At 46.7% G+C, this 20,536-nt stretch overlaps 1 protein-coding gene across 7 annotated transcripts in view; it reads right to left on the bottom strand.

The window, feature by feature from the left end:
* The window catches only part of LOC119967679 (signal-induced proliferation-associated 1-like protein 2), a 651,675-nt gene that overhangs the window by 65,703 nt on the left and 565,436 nt on the right, over nt 1-20,536 (bottom strand). For all 7 annotated transcript variants that reach the window (XM_038800505.1, XM_038800501.1, XM_038800504.1 and 4 more), the window contains 2 exons: nt 8,159-8,378; nt 1,516-1,647 (listed from right to left, as the gene is read on the bottom strand). In XM_038800505.1, the coding sequence (XP_038656433.1) occupies nt 1,516-1,647; nt 8,159-8,378 (352 nt within the window). The remainder of the gene's footprint in view (nt 1-1,515; nt 1,648-8,158; nt 8,379-20,536) is intronic.

Here is a 20,536-nt window from a genome sequence, read left to right as displayed (position 1 = left end):
GGTTTAGCTCACTCGGCTAAATCGCTGGCTTTTAAAGCAGACCACGCAGGCCAGCAGCACGGTTCGATTCCCGTACCAGCCTCCCCGGACAGGCGCCAGAATGTGGCGACTAGGGGCTTTTCACAGTAACTTCATTGAAGCCTACTCGTGACAATAAGTGATTTTCATTTTTTTTCCCCCATTGTTGTTGATAAATTTCACCTGCTTTAACCTACACATAACCTCCTTTGAGCTCCTTCTTTGCAAATGGCGTTTGTGCTAAGACAGCACAATGTAAAATCACTGGGAACTGCCAATCCTTAACTGAGCCGGGCATATTTGAGAGACAGTCTGCCAACCCTTCAGGATTGCCCTGGAATCTACAGGAATTCAACTGCAAGCAACTCAGGGACATACTTAATAGAGGCATTAATAAACATGTTTTTCTTTTCATTTTCTTGGATCACTATTGTTTAGTACTCAAAACAATGAATATTTGGAAAAGGCTATTTGACTTGGTGTGGTTTGAGCCATGTATTGAAACCTGCAGGAATACATTCAATCAATGTTGGCTACTCCATTGAGAAATGCTGGAAGATAGGATTTACACCAGATGACTCAACAAACTGACCCCAAAGTTAAATGTGAGGTTGTGGTTTTGATAGGAAGACTAAGAAGGTGTGCTTGAAAAATAAGAGCCTGAATGGGAAGGGGGAGCAAAGGGATCATAGGAGTGCAAATACACAAATAATTAAACAAACAGGTCGAGAAACTTAAAACTGGGCATTTACGAGTCGTGGGCCATTAGCAGAATTGTATTCAACCCCAATCTGCAACCTCACAGCCTGGCACATTTCCCACTCTACTATCACCATCAAGTTGGAGGATCAATGCTAATTCAATGAAGAGTGGATGAAGGCATTCCAGGGGGCAGCACCAGGCATACATAAAATGAGGTCTCAACCTGGTGAAGTTACAACACAGAACTACTTGCATGTCAAGCAACATAAGCAGCATGCAATAGACAGACTTAAGTGATTGCACAACTAATGAATCAGATATAATATCTGCAGTTCTGTCACACCCAGTCATGAATGGTGGTAGACAATCAAACAATTAACTGGAGGAGGAGGCTCAACAAATATCCCTATCTTCAATGAAGGGGCAAAAGATAAGACTGAAGCATTTGCAACCACCTTCAGCCAGAAGGGTCAAGTGTATGATCTAGCTAAGCCTCCTCATGAGTCCCGAGCATCACAGATGCTAGTCTTCATCCAATTCGATTCACTTCACGTGATATCAAGAAACAGCTGAAGGCATTGAACACTGCAAAGGGGCTTGTACCTTCCAAACTGGGCTACTGGGCTTTATATGCTTTCCAAGTAAAATTCATCAAAACACACACAAACATTTTATATCTACTACAATTTGTTGAATAACAAATCAGTTAAGGCTAGGATGTCATGAATGTGCATGGCCTGAATTAAAGACACGACCATTTCCACAGCAAGATACACAGGCAGAATTTCTCTTTACCTTCAAACGCTCGTGCAGCATCTACAAGGTTCGACCAGTCTAATCCAGAAGCAGTATCTGGAAGAGGCATCAAACCAGGGTCGGTGAACCTTGACTTATCCACTAAAGATCCATCAGAGAACCAGAATTCCGCTGTAGGGAGAAAAACAATTCCATTATAATGTGCATGCAATTTGAATTCTTAATTAAGATTTGATCAGTTTTTTTTACAGGTATGCTTCCTGGGAAGTCAGCAGACTTCCATGTGCCTGGAACAGAAGTAGTTCTCTGCACCACTCTATTTAAACAGTGAGCATATAACAATTAGTTTTATCACACACGACAGAGTGCGTCATTAATTATTTATAATCCAATATTTTAAATAAAGTTTTAAAATAATATATTTGTATTGCAAATTTTTCATTTATAACAAACACATCAACATCAAACAGCCCAGAAAGCGGATAATATATAATGCAATATTGATAAAAAAGAAACACAACCAATCATTTGAATCCCACCCAAAGAAAGACAATAAGAACTACTCTCCCCATTAACAGCTTTTTCAAGTAGGGAATGAGTGGCTGCCACCTCAGGTGGAACCTCTCCACCGATCCCTTAACAGCGTCCTTGACCTTTTCCAGATATTTAAAAACTCCATGAGGTCACCCAACCAGGCTGAAGCACTGGGCGGAGAGGAAGATCTCCATCCCAGCAGAATGTGCCTCGGGCACATCTGCCTTCACTCTGGTCTGCAGCCCTCGCGAGATCGACACCCGGAAATGGCCACCAACGAAGGGTGCAGATCAATGTTAAGAATCACTGACATGGTGCTAGAGAAGGAGATCCAAAAGGTTGCCTCCTTGGTCACAACTAGAATATATGGGTGTGGTTAGTAGGCCCTTTAGAACACCATTCGCACCTGTTCTTCACTTCCGCGAAGAACTCACTCATTCTAGCCTTAGTTAGGTGAGCCTTATGCACCACCTTGAGCTGAATCAGGTTGAGCCGTATGCACTTTCTTGCTGCTCAGAAATATAGAACATAGAACATTACAGCGCAGTACAGGCCCTTCGGCCCACGATGTTGCACCGTCCTGTGAAACCCCTCTAAAGTCCCTCTACACTATTCCCTTATCGTCCATATGCCTATCCAATGGCCATTTGAATGCGTTTAGTGTTGGCGAGTCCACTACTGTTGCAGGCAGGGCATTCCACGCCCATACTACTCTCTGAGTAAAGAACCTACCTCTGACATCTGTCCTATATCTATCTCCCCTCAATTTAAAGATATGTCCCCTCGTGCTGGACATCACCATCTGAGGAAAAAGGCTCTCGATGTCCACCCTATCTAATCCTCTGATCATCTTGTATGCCTCAATTAAGTCCCCTCTTAACCTTCTTCTCTCTAACGAAAACAGCCTCAAGTCCTTCAGCCTTTCCTCATATGATCTTCCCTCCATACCAGGCAACATTCTTGTAAATCTACTCTGTACCCTTTCCAATGCTTCCACATCCTTCCTATAATGTGGCGACCAGAACTGCACACAATACTCCAAATGCGGCCGCACCAGAGTTTTTACATAGAATTTACAGTGCAGAAGGAGGCCATTCGGCCCATCGAGTCTGCACCAGCTCTTGGAAAGAGCACCCTACCCCCTACCCAAGGTCAATACCGCCACTCTATCCCCATAACTCAGTAACCCCACCCAACACTAAGGGAAATTTTGGACACTAAGGGCAATTTATCATGGCTAATCCACCTAACCCGCACATCTTTGGACTGTGGGAGGAAACCAGAGCACCCGGAGTAAACCCACGCACACACGGGGAGGATGTGCAGACTCCGCACAAACAGTGACCCAAGCCGGAATCGAACCTGGGACCCTGGAGCTGTGAAGCGATTGTGCTATCCACAATGCTACCGTGCTGTACAACTGCAACATGACCTCATGGCTCCGAAACTCTATTCCTCTACCAATAAAAGTTAACACACCGTACGCCTTCTTAACAACCCTCTCAACCTGGGTGGCAACTTTCAGGGATCTATAGACATGGACACCGAGATCTCTCTGATCGTCCACACTACCAAGAATCTTACCATTAGCCCAGTACTCTTGCCACCTGTCAGCCCAACTCTGCAGCTTATCTATGTCCCTCTGTAACTTGCAACATCCTTCTGCATTGTCCACAACTCCACCGACTTTAGTGTCATCTGCAAATTTACTCACCCATCCTTCTACGCCCTCCTCCAGGTCATTTATAAAAATGACAAACAGCAACGGCCCCAAAACAGATCCTTGTGGCACACCACTAGTAACTGGACACCTGTCAGAGCATTTCCCATCAACCACCCCTCTTTGTCTTCTATCAGCTAGCCAATTTCTGATCCAGACTACTAAATCACCTTGAATCCCATGCCTCTGTATTTCCTGCAATAGCCTACCGTGGGGAACCTTATCAAACGCTTTACTGAAATCCATATACACCACATCAACTGCTTTACCCTCATCCACCTGTTTGGTCACCTTCTCGAAGAACTCAATGAGGTTTGTGAGGCACGACCTACCCTTCACAAAACCATGTTGACTATCTCTAATCAAATTATTCCTTTCCAGATGATTATACATCCGATCTCTTATAAACCTTTACAAGACTTTTCCCACAACAGAAGTAAGGCTCACTGGTCTATAGTTATTGGGGTTATTTCTACTCCCCTTCTTGTACAAGGGGACAACATTTGCTATCCTCCTGTCCTCTGGCACTATTCCTGTAGACAAAGATGACTTAAAGATCAAAGCCAAAGGCTCAGCAATCTCCTCCCTAGCTTCCCAGAGAATCCTAGAATAAATCCCATCCGGCCCAGGGGACTTATCTATTTTCACACTTTCCAGAATCGCTAACACCTCCTCCTTATGAACCTCAAGCCCTTCTAGTCTAGTAGCCTGTGTCTCAGTATTCTCCTCGACAACTTTGTCTTTTTCCTGTGTGAATACTGACGAAAAATACTCATTTAGCACCTCTCCTATCTCCTCGGACTCCATGCACAACTTTCCACTACTGTCCTTGACTGGCCCTACTCTTACCTTAGTCATTCTTTTATTCCTGACATACCTATAGAAAGCTTTAGGGTTATCCTTGATCCTACCTGCCAAAGACTTCTCATGTCCTCGCATGGCTCTTCTTAGCTCTCTCTTTAGAGCCTTCCTAGCTAACTTGTAACTCTCAAGCGACCCAACTAAACCATCACGTCTCATCTTCACATAAGCTTCCTTCTTCCTCTTGACAAGTGTTTCAACTGCTTTAGTAACCCATGGTTCCCTCACTCGACCACTTCCTCCCTGCCTAACAGGTACATACTTATCAAGGACACACAGTAGCTGTTCCTTGAACATGCTCCACATTTCCATTGTGTCCATCCCCTGCAGTTTTCCTCTCCAGGCGATGCATCCTAAGTCTTGCCTCATCGCATCATAATTGCCTTTCCCCCAGCAATAACTCTTGCCCTGCGGTTTATACCTATCCCTTTCCATCGCTAAAGTAAACGTAATCGAATTGTGGTCACTATCACCAAAATGCTCACCTACCTCCAAATCTAACACCTGTCCTGATTCATTACCCAGTACCAAATCCAATGTGGCCTCGCCTCTTGTTGGTCTATCTACATACTGCATCAGGAAACCCTCCTGCACACATTGGACAAAAACGGATCCATCTAAAGTACTCGAACTATAGTGTTTCCAGTCAATATTTGAAAAGTTAAAGTCCCCCATAACAACTACCCTGTTATTTTCGCTCCTATCCAGAATCATCTTTGCAATCCTTTCCTCTACATCTCTGGAACTTTTCGGAGGCCTATAGAAAAGCCCTAACAGGGTGACCTCTCCTTTCCTGATTCTTAACTCAGCCCATACTACCTCAGTATTTGAGTCCTCATCAAATGTCCTCTCAGCCACCGTAATACTGTCCTTGACTAACAATGCCACCCCTCCCTTTCTCTTACCACCTTCCCTGAGCTTACTGAAATATCTAAACCCCGGCACCTGCAACAACCATTCCTCGCCCTGCTCTATCCATGTCTCCGAAATGGCCACAACATCGAAGTCCCAGGTACTAACCCATGCCGCAAGTCACCCACCTTATTCCGGATGCTCCTGGCATTGAAGTAGACGCACTTTAGACCACCTTCCTTCCTGCCGGTACACTCCTGCAACTTTGAAACCGTACTCATGACCTCACTACTCTCAGCTTCTTGTGTACTGGAGCTACAATTCAGGTTCCCAATCCCCTGCTGAACTAGTTTAAACCCTCCTGAAGAGCTTTAGCAAACCTCCCCCCGAGGATATTAGTACCCCTCTAGTCCAGGTGTAGACCATCCCGTTTGTAGAGGTCCCACCTACTCTAGAATGAGCCCCAATTGTCCAGGAATCTGAAACCCTCCCTCCTGCACCATTCCTGCAGCCACGTCTTCAACTTCTCTCTCTCCCTATTCCTCGACTCGCTAGCACGTGGCACGGGTAACAACCCAGAGATAATAACTCTGTTTGTTCTAGCTCAAAGTTTCCACCCTAGCTCCCTGAATTCCTGCCTTACATCCCTATCCCTTTTCCTACCTATGTCGTTGGTACCTTTGTGGACCACGACTTGGGGCTGTTCCCCCTCTCCCTTAAGGATCCCGAAAACATGATCTGAGACATCGCTGACCCTGGCACCTGGGAGGCAACACACCAACCGCGAGTCTCTGTCGTTCCCACAGAATCTCCTATCTATCCCCCTAACTATGGAGTCTCCAATGACTAATGTTCTACTCCTTTCCCCCCTTCCCTTCTGAGCAACAGGGACAGACTCTGTGCCAGAGACCTGTACCCCATGGCTGGCCCCTGGTAAGTCCCCCCCCCAACAGTATCCAAAGCGGTATACCTGTTACTAAGGGGAACGATCCCTGTACTGACTGCTTACCCCCAGCCCCTCTCACCGTCACCCATCTATCTTTATTCTTTGGCGTAACTACCTCCCTGAAGCTTCTATCTATGACCCCCTCTGCCTCCCGAATGATCCAAAGTTCATCCAGCTCCAGCTCCAGTTCCTTAACACGGTTTTTGAGGAGCTGGAGTTGGGTGCACTTCCCACAGATGAAATCAGCAGGGACACTGACGGCGTCCCTCACCTCAAACATTCTGCAGGAGGAGCATTGTACTGCCTTCCCTGACATCACCTCTAGATTTAAAAAAAACAAGAAAAAAGAAAGGAAGAGCTTACCTGATATTCCCTCAAACCCTTAGGTTAGAGGAGGTGGAAGGGTGGGGGACACTGCAAGTGTAGTGTCTCGGGTTTAGCAACCACCCGACTTGTTACAGGCACTCACCTTCCCGACAGGCCCCTGCACCCGCCGAAAACCTGGAGGTCGCTCCCGCTGGAAGGTAAGCAGATTTAAAGGCACTCACTCACCTTCCTGACAGGCCCCTGCTCCCACCGAGAATCCGGAGGCTGCTCCCGCTGAAAGGTAAGAAAATTTAAAGGCACTCACTCACCTTCACGACAGGCCCCTGCTCCCGCTTCCCAACGACCGTGGTTTTTTTTTTTGGTTAGAGGAGGTGGTGGGGGGGAAACACTGAGGAAGTGTTTCGGGTTTAACTGTCACTTGACAACAGCCCCTCCGCAAACCACCTTCAAATTAGGCTGACCGCACTGCATGTATGCAAATTTCCCCGGAACAGCCAATCAGTAGCTCTGCTCTGCTGCCCTCTGCTGGATGGCAGCACTCTTGGCATTTGTTCTTTCTACATATCTTCAATCACCTGGAATGACTTGTAATAGCTGTTGTAAATTTAGATTAACTACTGTTTTAACAAATATACATCCACCACTGCAAAATGTCCACAACAGGAGAAACATAGGGCGAGATGCTCCGCAAATGGAGAGACGTAAAGGCTGCCGTGAAACTTGCCGTGTTTCACGGCAGCCTTCACGCCCGTTCCCGGGACCCAATTCTCCCCCCACATCGGGGCTAGGAGCGGGACCCCGGGAATCACGGCCTTAACGACCGTCGTTAAGGCCGCGCGCCAGGCGTCTGTATGACGTCAGCCGCGCATGCGCAGGTTGGAGCCGGCTCCAACCCGCGCATGCGCGGGTGCGTCATCACGCCATTGACGGAACCAGCGCATGCGCGGTTCCGCATTTCTCCACCGCCGCCCGACAAGATGTGGCGGCTTGATCTTGTCGAGCGGCGGAGGGGAAATAGTGCGTCCCTTTTGGACGCAGGCCCGACGATCGGTGGGAACCGATCGCGGGCCTGTCCCCTCCCGAGCACAACGGTGGTGCTCCCGCCCCAAACGGGCCTCTGGATGCCCCAAATGGGCATCCAGCACCCGTTTTCACGACGGCAGCAAGCAGGTGTGTTTGCTGCCGTGAAAAAACGGGCGTAAAGGCCCGGCTGCTCAGCCCATCGGCCGCAAAGAATCGCCGCTCGCCGTAAAAAATGGCGAGCGGCGATTCGTGACGTGGGTCGGGCGAGGGGGGGGGAGAGAATAGCGGGAGGGTGCAAAAAATGGCGGGAGGCCCTCCCGCTATTCTCCCAACCGGCGTGTGCAGCAGAGAATCGCGCCCATAGTTTTACAACTTAAATTCTGTGATTAGCAGAGGGATAAATGTTGCTGTTTACTTACTTCGTAGGCCAGTGGCGCAGGGGCTGAGTGTAGCACGAGGAGGTAGAGTGCAATGGTATGGTGGGGTGGTGCTGAACAGGATGTCATTTGGTAGTGCTTGTTCAAGCATTGAACTTCGGGAGCTGTTGTACGAAGAACCTCGCCGATTACTGCATATGCTTTCATCAGAGAGTGTGCGATATAAGGACTTCCTTGGTGACAAGTTTCCAGAAACAGAAATCTTCACAACATGGAAAAGAGAAGACAGCAACATTAAACTTAACATACATTCTTGAACTGCATGTTGCAATATAATGGCACCCAAGTGTTGGATTTGGAGTGTAAAAAGCGCTGCATAATTTTGATTATAATAACAAAATAATTACTTTATACAAAGTTTTGCAGCAGCTCTGATGCTCGATTCTACATCAATATCCTTTGCTGAAATTGTTGACTCATGCTGAGGAATGGTTTGCCTAGAGTCGGCTTGCCATAGTCTCATCTTGGAAGCAGAAGGCTTGGAGTTCAAGGCCCACTCCTGAGACAGGAATATGTAACTCAGGCTGACACTTGAGTGCGGTAGAATCTCAACAGTGTGGGGCATCATAACAAGACCTCACTGAATGTCGATAAATGCAAACTTTTTAGCTTCCCCCCCCACCCCACCTACCCTCCTCAGCTTCCTCCAATCCAGGGTTACTGAGACCAATTGCAGAATTTGTACTGCTATCCTCAATTGTGAAGCAGTGACAGAAGCAGTTAGTGTTTGAAATAGAGAGCAGGTTAACATTTAAGAATGGGATGGAAATGTGGTTGAAGAAAAGGAGAATAAAGGGATATGAGAACAAGACAGCTACATCTGATTAGGATTACTTTTCTTGTGGAAGGTAAATAGTAACATGGACTGGCTCTGTATTGCAATTACTACAAATGAGCTTTGTGATACACCAAGGTTTGAAGTTGGTGACCAGTTTGGACGTTGCAGTTTTCAATTAACTACCAGTTCATGGCATTGGACTGAAACTGATTCTATTGGGCATGATCCAACGGCCACGTTGTGTCCGAAAAGCAGCTCACTGCGGTGCAGCGCGGCCGATGAAAGTCAGGAGACCCAATTCCCAGGATCGCCCTGGCTCGCCACACCTTGCAAGGGATCATTTTTGGCAAATCTGCATATTAGAGTGAGGCAGTAAACCTCACTCTAATGTGCAGATTCCTGAGGCACCTGAGCATTCAATCCTTTGTCTTGGAGACCTCGGGCAAGCGGCATTCAGCACTGGTCCCCACAAACTGGGACTAGATGGAACTGCACTTGTGGAGGTCTCCCAGGGGATCAGAGGCTCACAGCTGCATGCCCTTTGGGCAAGTTGGTGCTGCCATCTGGGCACCCCAACAGTGCTAGCCTGACACCTTGGCAATGCCAGCTTGGCACTTGGTATGAAGGTGCCAAGATGGTACTGGCATGGGCACTACTAGGGTGACACAGCCAAGGTGCCAAGCTGGCATTTTCTGCGTGCGGAATCGGGCCATGAGTGCCCAGCGCAGGTGTTGGGTGGCCGTGGACCCTCCCATAATGTGTTCGGGCTGGGGAGGGGGAGGAGAGGTAGTTCCGGCGAGCAGAGCTCCCCACTGTATCGAATGAGGCTATGTGTGGTCTCGGCCATGTGTTTGTTGGCACTGCGAGGGCCGGGAAACACACAGCGAAACGCGCTGGCTAGGAGACTTTGCTCCCTTTAGGAAGCAAGCTCATTCATCTTCATCTGTCTGGACTTAACATTTACAATGTGGGCATTAAAAAAAAATGGAGGATGCGGAGTGCCAGGAAAAATGTTAAAAGTGTTCTCCCTTTCTCCACCTCTTTTCCTTGGCTGTGCACTCAGTTCAAAAAAACTGTTACATTTCTAACATCTTCTTGTTCTGACAAAAGGCTGTTTCTCTGAAATGTTAACTTTGTTCATGTCTCTGTAGATGTTGGCTGACATGCAGAATATTTCCAAAAATATCTGCTTTCATTTAACATTGATAAGGATACATCTCCCCCCAAAAGATTATAGGCTAACAACAACTAGCAAATCAGTACTTTCTAAGTATCTTATGATGGCTGTACGTAGCAATGCACCACATCAATTAACTGGAACTGTCAGCCTTCAAATTCCTTTGCAAAATATGCGAAGAGCTAAGTAATCTCCACTGACATCTGAAATTTGGAAGGAGGTGGGGTGGATGATCGACAAACTACCTACATATCCTCAGAAATGCTCAGCTTAATTTCTTACAGCAGGATTTGAGTACCTAATTATACATTACACACTTGCTGAAATCTTGGTAAAAATCAAATCAGACTTTTAAAATCTAATGACAGTGATGGCTCCCAGGAAAATTTGAGGGCAGCAGTCCTGGCAGTATTTATTAAAAATCATCCTTTGCCCTGCTTGATTTTAATATGGAATGACTTTATTTTAATATCATGCCTTTCTGCATTGATCAACAGCATGTGATGAGCTGCCTTATTTCGATAACAGAGCATCAAACATTTTGGAGCAGTAAAGGAAAGCTGTGTCAGCACTGGCTGTCAGTGCTTCAAAGCAGTCCATGCCCCACCCTTCTGCCTTTTGCATGTTTAATTAGCTACAGCCTTTTTCCGTTCTCATCTTATTTCTTTATCCTCTCTTAGGATTTAATTCTTCCTCTCGAAGAACCAATTGAATTTTCTCACCAACTGTCAAAAACAATTCTCCCCTTTTCTGTCACTGGCTCATAGAAGCTAGACCAGTGAGGCCCCTGCCTCCTCTCAGTTCTGCCACTACCAGTTGCTCATCTGATGGCTTCATTAACTAATAAGACCCATTACCAACCATAGGAGTGGCTTTTCTTGAAGACGCTAAGAAGGACGATTTGCTCTCTGTGATACCATGTCAATCCCGGCATTTTGACAATCTGCACTAAAACACTCAGGTATTTTCTTTTCAATTGGTTTTGCGTCCCATAGCTTTTTGAAGACTCACCTGATGAAGGAGCTGCACTCCGAAAGCTAGTGATTCCAAACAAACCTGTTGGACTTTAACCTGGTGCTCTAAAACTTACTGTGCCCGCCCCAGTCCAACGCCGGCATTGCCACATCTTGCCCTTGAAGCACAGCATTGCCCAGATAAACAAGGTGGCATCTAAGGCCAGGTGCCTCAAACTGCAAGGCAGCTCCATTTCCTGCCTCTTGCATTCAATTTGAATGGCTGCTACAACCTCTGATCCATCTAAGACTTCTTATTTTGTTCTACCTGTGAATCACTGCAAGCTCAGCTCAAACAAGCAGTGCATTGTTGCCGCGTACAGTCATTCCTGACACAGTGGAGAGCTATGAAGGAGACCGCCACTTTGTATGGAAGGCCGCTTTCAAATTATATTAGTCACCGTGTATTTGTTCTGATGTTGGCAAATCGGCTATATGGCATACATTTTAGCACAATAGACCTGGATTATGGTGGAGAACAGCAATATTGGGAACTGTTTTGTAATTAAAGCGAGATACGAGGGTAAGTTAGTAAGCTGCTGTCTCTACTAAGTAATCTTCTCATCTGTGTTTTGCCGATTAGAGGTGTGAATGGAATGCACAGAACCTATTGTTCATATAATTAAGACACAGAGGCTCGTGTGGCAAAGCAGTTGATGACATGGGCTCTGAGGTGGAATCATCAGCCACCTGAGCTCAACTTCAGCAAGTTATCAATGGATGATGTATTTAGTCATTAAACCAGCAACAAGTTTAACATTGGGTCAGATCTATTCCTTTCAAGAGTTAATTTTGCTGGCAACAGAGAAGTGATCAAACCTCAAAATCGGAATTATCAAGAGATGTTCGGGAATTTAACTGTGGATTAATATATTATAAGACAGTGATTAGCACTGCTGACTCACAGGCCAGAGACCTGGGTTCAATTCCGGCCTTGGGTGGCTGTGCGGAGTTTTAACGTTCTTCCCTTGTCTGCATGGGTTTCCTCCGGGTGCTCCGGTTTCCTCCCACAGTCTGAAGATGGGCAGGCTAGGTGGACAGGCCATGATAAATTGGCCCTTAGTGTCCAGGGACGTGCAGGTTAGGTTATGGGGTTATAGATATAGGGCGGAGTGGATCGGTCGAGAGTAGATGGGCTAATGGTCTCCGTCAGCACTGCAGGTATTCAATGATTCGATGAATAGAAATGATAAAACAGGAGGCCACTGAAACGGATTACTCAAGTACTTTTCCAAAATCCTTTTACATTTTGCCTTTCTAAAATAATTATGGAAGTCAATAGCCTCTATAGCCAGGAGGTAAAACACACCAAACCATAATAATTGTGAGTAAAAAATGTCTGAACTTGTTCCTTTATTCTTTTACTAAAATAACATTTGTATTTTCTTGTTATTAATTCACTAACCACCGAATTGCATCCTCCAAAATCATTCAGAATTTTGAACTTTTACCTCTCTCACCCACAGACACTTTCACCTCCCTCACACAAACACACACTCACCTCCCTCACACAAACACACACTCACCTCCCTCACACAGACACACTCACCTCCCTCACACACACATACTCAGCTCCCTCACACACACTCACCTCCCTCACTTTCACCTCCCTCACACAAACACACACTCACCTCCCTCACACTCACCTCCCTCACACACACACTCAGCTCCCTCACACACACACACACACTCACCTCCCTCACACACAAACCTCCCTCACACACACACTCACCTCCCTCACACACACACTCACCTCCCTCACACACTCACCTCCCTCACACACACTCACCTCCCTCACACACACACTCACCTCCCTCACATACACACACTCACCTCCCTCACATACACACTCACCTCCCCCACACACACTCACCTCCCCCACACACACTCACCTCCCCCACACAAACACACACCTCCCTCACACACACACTCACCTCCCTCACACACACACACTCACCTCCCTCACACACACACTCACCTCCCTCACACACACATACTCGCCTCCCTCACTCACCTCCCTCACACACACACTCAGCTCCCTCACACACACTCACCTCCCTCACACTCACCTCCCTCACACACAAACCTCCCTCACACACACACTCACCTCCCTCACACACACACACTCACCTCCCTCACACACACACTCACCTCCCTCACACACACATACTCGCCTCCCTCACTCACCTCCCTCACACACACACTCAGCTCCCTCACACACACTCACCTCCCTCACACTCACCTCCCTCACACACAAACCTCCCTCACACACACACTCACCTCCCTCACACACACTCACCTCCCTCACACACACACACTCGCCTCCCTCACACACACACTCACCTCCCTCACACACCTACCTCACCTCCCTCACACACACACTCACCTCCCTCACACACACACTCACCTCCCGCACACACACACTCACCTCCCTCACACCTACACACTCACCTCCCTCACACACACTCACCTCCCTCACACACACACTCAACTCACCTCCCTCACACACACACACTCACCTCCCTCACAATCTCACCTCCCTCACACCCACACACTCACCTCCCTCACACCCACCGACTCACCTCCCTCACACCCACACACTCACTTCCCTCATACCCACACCCACCTCCCTCACACACCCTCACCTCCCTCACACACACCCTCACCTCCCTCACACACACACACTCACCTCCCTCACACACACACACTCACCTCCCTCACACACACTCACCTCCCTCACACTCACCTCCCTCACACACACACTCAGCTCCCTCACACACACTCACCTCCCTCACACTCACCTCCCTCACACACACACTCAGCTCCCTCACACACACTCACCTCCCTCACACACAAACCTCCCTCACACACACACTCACCTCCCTCACACACACACTCACCTCCCTCACACACACACTCACCTCCCTCACACACACACTCACCCCCCTCACACACACACTCACCTCCCCCACACACACTCACCTCCCTCACACACACTCACTCACCTCCCTCACACACACACTTTCACCTCCCTCACACAAACCTCCCTCACACACACTCACCTCCCTCACACACACTCACCTCCCTCACACACACTCACCTCCCTCACACACACTCACCTCCCTCACACACACTCGCCTCCCTCACACACACTCGCCTCCCTCACACACACTCGCCTCCCTCACACACACACACACTCACCTCCCTCACACAAACACTCACCTCCCTCACACACACACACTCACCTCCCTCACACACATACTGGCCTCCCTCACACACACACTCGCCTCCCTCACACACACACACTCGCCTCCCTCACACACCTACCTCACCTCCCTCACACACACACTCACCTCCCTCACACACACACTCACCTCCCTCACACACACTCACCTCCCTCACACCCACACACTCACCTCCCTCACACACACTCACCTCCCTCACACACACTCACCTCCCTCACAATCTCACCTCCCTCACACCCACCTCCCTCACACCCACCGACTCACCTCCATCACACCCACACACTCACTTCCCTCACACCCACAACCCTCACACACCCTCACCTCCCTCACACACACCCTCACCTCCCTCACACACCCTCACCTCCCTCACACACACTCACCTCCCTCACACACACACTCACCTCCCTCACACACACACTCACCTCCCTCACACACACTCACCTCCCTCACACTCACCTCCCTCACACACACACTCACCTCCCTCACACACTCACCTCCCTCACACACACACCTCCCTCACACACACACCCCTCTCTTCCCCTCAGACACACACACCGCGCTCTCTCACCCCTCCCCCTCTCTCACACACGTACCTCGCTCTCTCACACACACATATGGGCAGCACGGTAGCATGGTGGTTAGCATAAAATGCTTCACAGCTCCAGGGTCCCAGTTTCGATTCCCGGCTGGGTCACTGTCTGTGCGGAGTCTGCACGTCCTCCCCGTGTGTGCGTGGGTTTCCTCCGGGTGCTCCGGTTTCCTCCCACAGTCCAAAGATGTGCGGGTTAGGTGGATTGGCCATGCTAAATTGCCCGTAGTGTCCTAAAAAGTAAGGTTAAGGGGGGGGGGGGGTTGTTGGGTTACGGGTATAGGGTGGATACGTGGGTTTGAGTAGGGTGATCATTGCTCGGCACAACATCGAGGGCCGAAGGGCCTGTTCTGTGCTGTACTGTTCTATGTTCTATCTCTCATGGACACTCAAAACTTTTACCTCCCTCTCAATGCGCACAGACACACAAACTCGCCTCTCTCCCTCACTTTGTGGCCACCTCCTCCCGGCCACAGCCACTTCCCCTTCTGGCCGGCCCGTCGACCCCTTTCCCTCCCATCTCAATGTCACTACCTTTCCTGTTCCATACCATGTTCACCTCTGCCTACCTCGCTTCTCCATGTTGTCTTCCTCACTGTTGCCCTGGCCATGACTTTTGAGGACTATTAAGACCTAGGAAGCCAAGCAGTAAGGTGAATGTTGATTTAAGCAAGGTCACAAAAAGTTTGCTTGTGGCAGCGAACTTTTTTCACAGTACAGTTCCACTGGGACAACCAACATGCTGGTCCCTGACCGGCAGGACTTTTTACTTGGTTCTTATGAGCCTCAGCTGGGCTGGCCTCCACCCACTAGCGGAGAACTTCATATTCCATGAGTCCTATGGGGAACCAGGGTATCCCTCTGGACCTCGTGGAGGTTATTACAAGGACTTACCTTTCCCACCATTTCCAGCTTGTCCAATCAGAAGCTGACTTTTCACTACATTGGCTGCTCATAGGCTCACCAGTGCACTTATCAGCAGCCAATGCAGGGAGAAGCCAGCCTCTGATTGGACAAGCAGCTTTATTGGATTTTTCAAATGTTATCCATCAGCCTGGTCTACCTCCGAACCCCTGGATATATCCAACCGAACTCCAGGGTTCCGCAGAACCCAGTTTGGGGAATGCTACATTAGAAAACTAAATAAATAAATTGGAATATCCTATACTATAAACATATTCAGATTGGGTAATGCTGAAAGAATCAACTTTAATTGGACGAATGATGATTTAGGGCAACATGGTAGCGTAATGGTTAGCACTATGGCTTCACAGCACAAGGGTCTCAGGTTCGATTCCCGCTTGGGTCACTGTCTGTGTGCAGTCTGCACGTTCTCCCCGTGTCTTACGTGGGTTTCCTCCGGGTGCTCCGGTTTCCTCCCACAGTTCAAAGATGTGCAGATTAGGTGGATTGGACAAATTGCCCTTAGGTTAGGTGGGGTTGCTGGGTTACGAGGATAGGGTGGAGGTGTGGGTTTAAGCAGGGTGCTCTTTCCAAGAACCGGTGCAGACTCAATGGGCCGAATGGCCTCCTTCTGCACTGTAAATTCTATGATTCTATGATGACAATTATCCACAGATTCTGCCTGCTGACAATCAACTGCTGTCCAAAGATTATTATTCCAGGCCGCTTACAAACAGGGATGCAACACTTTTACACAGTTAGCAAGATGGAGAATTCTTTGCCACAAGTGGTGTTTGTTGCTAATGAAAGTTTTGTATTCAAACATAAAAGATACAAGATAAAATCACCTACCAAGAGGCCCTAAATTCAGTGCAGGCAAGAAAAAATGGTCTTTCATTGCGTTAAGATACCTGTTTCTATAAATTATAGCATTAACTTCAATTTCTGAAAACATAAGGTACAATTAAACAATTTTCTTTATTGAAAATAATTATCCAACCCAAAAATGAAAGATGGAGATCTTAATGTGTTACATTGGATTTTTAGGTCTTTGGCAGAAATATGTTGAATTTTTGAGAAATCTTTAAAGCTGATTATCTACTTCAAATTATGTGTATTTATTGTAGAAATCAAACAGCAAGTAATAAGGAATTAAAACAGCTGTTTTATACTTTGGTTGAGTATGTGAAGAAGAGCAACGTTGTTTCCTTTTGTATTTAATTGTGTTTAGTGATTGTTAACGGTCTAATAGGAAACATCGCCACATAGAATGCAAATGGTGCATTGCTGCACGATCAGGCCATTAAGATGTGTCTACTGAAGATAACAACTATCACAATTCCCCAGTGTCATCGTCGCTCCTAAACTCAGGCTTGCTACACTTCACGACTGAACAGCTTTAATTTTTCTTGGTTCATCCTTTTGTGATGCTATTCCCTCGTTCGTGTGCTTCAGTTTCACTGCTGAAGATAATGCTAAAGGATGGTGCTGAAAATGATTCTATGAAATGCAGGATTGAGCTATGCAAACCTGCCAGAGTGCTGAAGGAAATATGGTGTATATTATTTGACCTATTGGTTTGTACACTTAATAGCTCTCAAGAGGTGTAGCTGTGGCTTAGTGGAAGCACTATCCCTTTGAATTGGAGATTGTGGGTTCAAGACCAGCCAGAAGCTACAACACAAATTTAAGGTGTCCTGGCCAAAATTTATTCTTCACCCAACACCTAAAACTGATGATCTGGTCATTATCTTATTGCTGTTTGTGGGAACTTGCTGTGCATACACTGGCTGCTGCATTTCAAAATGAATGGTCTCCCATTGTGCTAAGATACCTGTTTCTATAAATTATAGCATTAACTTCACTTTCTGAAAAAATAAGGTACAATTAAACAATTTTCTTTATTGAAAATAAGAATTATCCAACCTAAAAATGAAACATGGAGATCTTGATGAGTTACACAGGATTTTTAGGTCTTTGGCAGAAATATGTTGAATTTTTGAGAAATGTTTAAAGCTGATTATCTACTTCAAATTATGTGTATTTATTGTAGAAAACAAACAGCAAGTAATAAGGAATTAAAACAGCTGTTTTATACTTTACAACACTGTCCCTCCTTCAAAAGTATTCCATTGGCTGCAATTGCTTTGTAATGTCTTAAAGTGAGGGAAAGCTCTACATAAATGCAACATCTTTCTTTGGACTGGTTCCAACTGGGGGAAATCTGTGATCCTAATATTCGAAGAGAAAAAAAAATCAAACTTTGGAAATTGGAAGTTTTGTTTGTTAGCTATCAGTTTTAACGAAAATACAGCAATCCAGTAGAAAGGATATGTGACAGTTAATACAGAATCTCAACATGGCTTTACATAGAAGGTATGGGGCAGCATGGCAGCACAAGTGATTAGCACCGTGGCTTCACAGCACCAGGGTCCCAGGTTCGATTCCCTGCTGGGTCACTGACTGTGCGGAGTCTGCACGTTCTCCCAGTGTCTGCGTGGGTTTCATCCGGGTACTCCGGTTTCCTCCCACAGTCCAAAGACGTGCAGGTTAGGTGGATTGGCCATGATAAATTGCCCTTAGTGACCAAAAAACATTAGGAGGGGTTATTGGGTTATGGGGATAGGGTGGAAGTGAGGGCTTAAGTGGGTCGTGTAGACACGATGGGCTGAATGGCCTCTTTCTGCACTGTATGTTCTATAACCCAAAGAACAAAGAAAACTACAGCACAGGAACAGGCCCTTCACCATGCTGCCCGTCTAAACTAAAATCTTCTGCACTTGCGGGGTCCGTATACCTCTATTCCCAATCTATTCATGTATTTGTCAAGATGCCCCTTAAACGTCACCATCGTCCCTGCTTCCACCATCTCCTCCGGCAGCGAGTTCCAGGCACCCACTACCTTCTGTGTAAAAAACTTGCCTCATACATCTCTAAACCTTGCCCCTCGCACCTTAAACCTATGCCCCCGTGTAATTGACTCCTCTACCCTGGGGAAAAGCCTCTGAATATTCACTCTGTCTGTGCCCATCATAATTTTGTAGACCTCTATCAGGTCGCCCCTCAATCTCCGTCGTTCCAGTGAGAACAAACCGATTTTATTGAACCGCTCCTCATAGCTAATGCCCTCCATACCAGGCAACATCCTGGTAAATCTCTTTTGCACCCTCTCTAAAGCCTCCACATCCTTCTGGTAGTGTGGCGACCAGAATTGAACACTATATTCCAAGTGTGGCCTAACTAAGTAAGGTTCTATACGGTGTGGCCTAACTAAGGTTCTATACAGAACCCAGTTGAGTTATTTGTCACAAAGTACCAAACTAGAGAATAATGCCTATTCGGAAGAGGTTATGTAGCTTAATTTCCAGACTGTCTTTGATAAACTGGCACATAGATGCTGTAAGGGCCTTCCTGTTGATTCCCTTGGTTTCTGTTTTATTTTGTCTTTATCGCTTTGTCCCATGGATCGTTAATGGAGACATACCTTTAAGGTGAGTAGAGAAAGTAAGAAATTAAAAATAGCACACTATGTGATAAAATTTTGTATTTTGGGCAGAGGAGTCCAGACTTTATGGTACCCAAGAGATTGGAAGCGTTTGTAGCAATTGGTTGGCTGGTGGCCAAGGGATTGGCAACCGATAGTGATTGATTCCGGTCAGGTGGGATTTTTCAGAGAGAACCGGGAGAAGCCACCGGACCCTCAAGGTGGATGTAGCTCTCTCACTCTTCTCTGCTGCTTACTGTCTGAAGGCAGAAGCTTCGAGATCCTTAAAGTAGTTGTCTCTCTCTTTCTTGAATGCTGGCTGCCTACTCTTTCTGTGAGTCTGCAGTGAAAACTATTACAAGCTGAAAGAAAGGATAACATCCATCTGAAAGCCGAGGCTGAAGAAGAAACTAACTGGAAGACATCCATCTGAAACAAAGACTCTTATCCTATTACTTTCATCATTATATTAAACTCCTCTTTCCGCTGTGTTTGTTTGACTGTGTCTAACGGGTGGGATGAGTTAAAATGGGGGTCAGGGGTTAGAGATTAAATAGTAGTTAACCAGTTTTATTTGTGGCCTATTTCATTATAGTTACTGATAATAATGTCATGTGAGTGTCCCTTTAAGAAAGGTTTTGTTTTACCACCTGGCTTCAGTGATGTCATTTGTGGGTGGAGCTGGGCTGTGGCTGTCAGGTGAGAGGGATTTTAGTTCATTGGTTTCATTTGGTTTGTTAGTTTGGACTGCAGAAGTAGTAGTATTGGAAAGCACTGTGTTGAGCTGCAGGAGGTTTTCCCTGTTTTCTCTATTTTTACTTTCAAGCTGTTCCAGTGAACTGAAAGCACATTGGGTGTGGCAAACTGCCCTGGTAACATTAAAGATAGAGTTGCTTTCCAGAAGGAGCTTTGAATCTGCTGGTTGGAAACTGGACCAGAATCTCAGGGAAAGGACCAGTCCCATTCAAGTGAGATTACAGTGTGCTGGGCTACACCCTTTGTCTTTATTGGATTTTGTATTGAATTGGAACAGCTACTAAGAGGATTCATTAAGAGTTATATACATAGATTATTGTAGCTGTTGTGTTTTTTTAATGTTTATAATGGCTAACAAATGCTTGCTGTGTTTTATATATGTTAACTACATTCTTATAATAAACTTTGTTTTGAT

The sequence above is a fragment of the Scyliorhinus canicula genome, chromosome 6, assembly GCF_902713615.1.
Source record: "Scyliorhinus canicula chromosome 6, sScyCan1.1, whole genome shotgun sequence".
Classification (NCBI taxonomy): Eukaryota; Metazoa; Chordata; class Chondrichthyes; order Carcharhiniformes; family Scyliorhinidae; genus Scyliorhinus; species Scyliorhinus canicula.
Note: the sequence above shows the minus strand (reverse complement) of the source record. Positions and strands in the feature narration are given on the sequence as shown.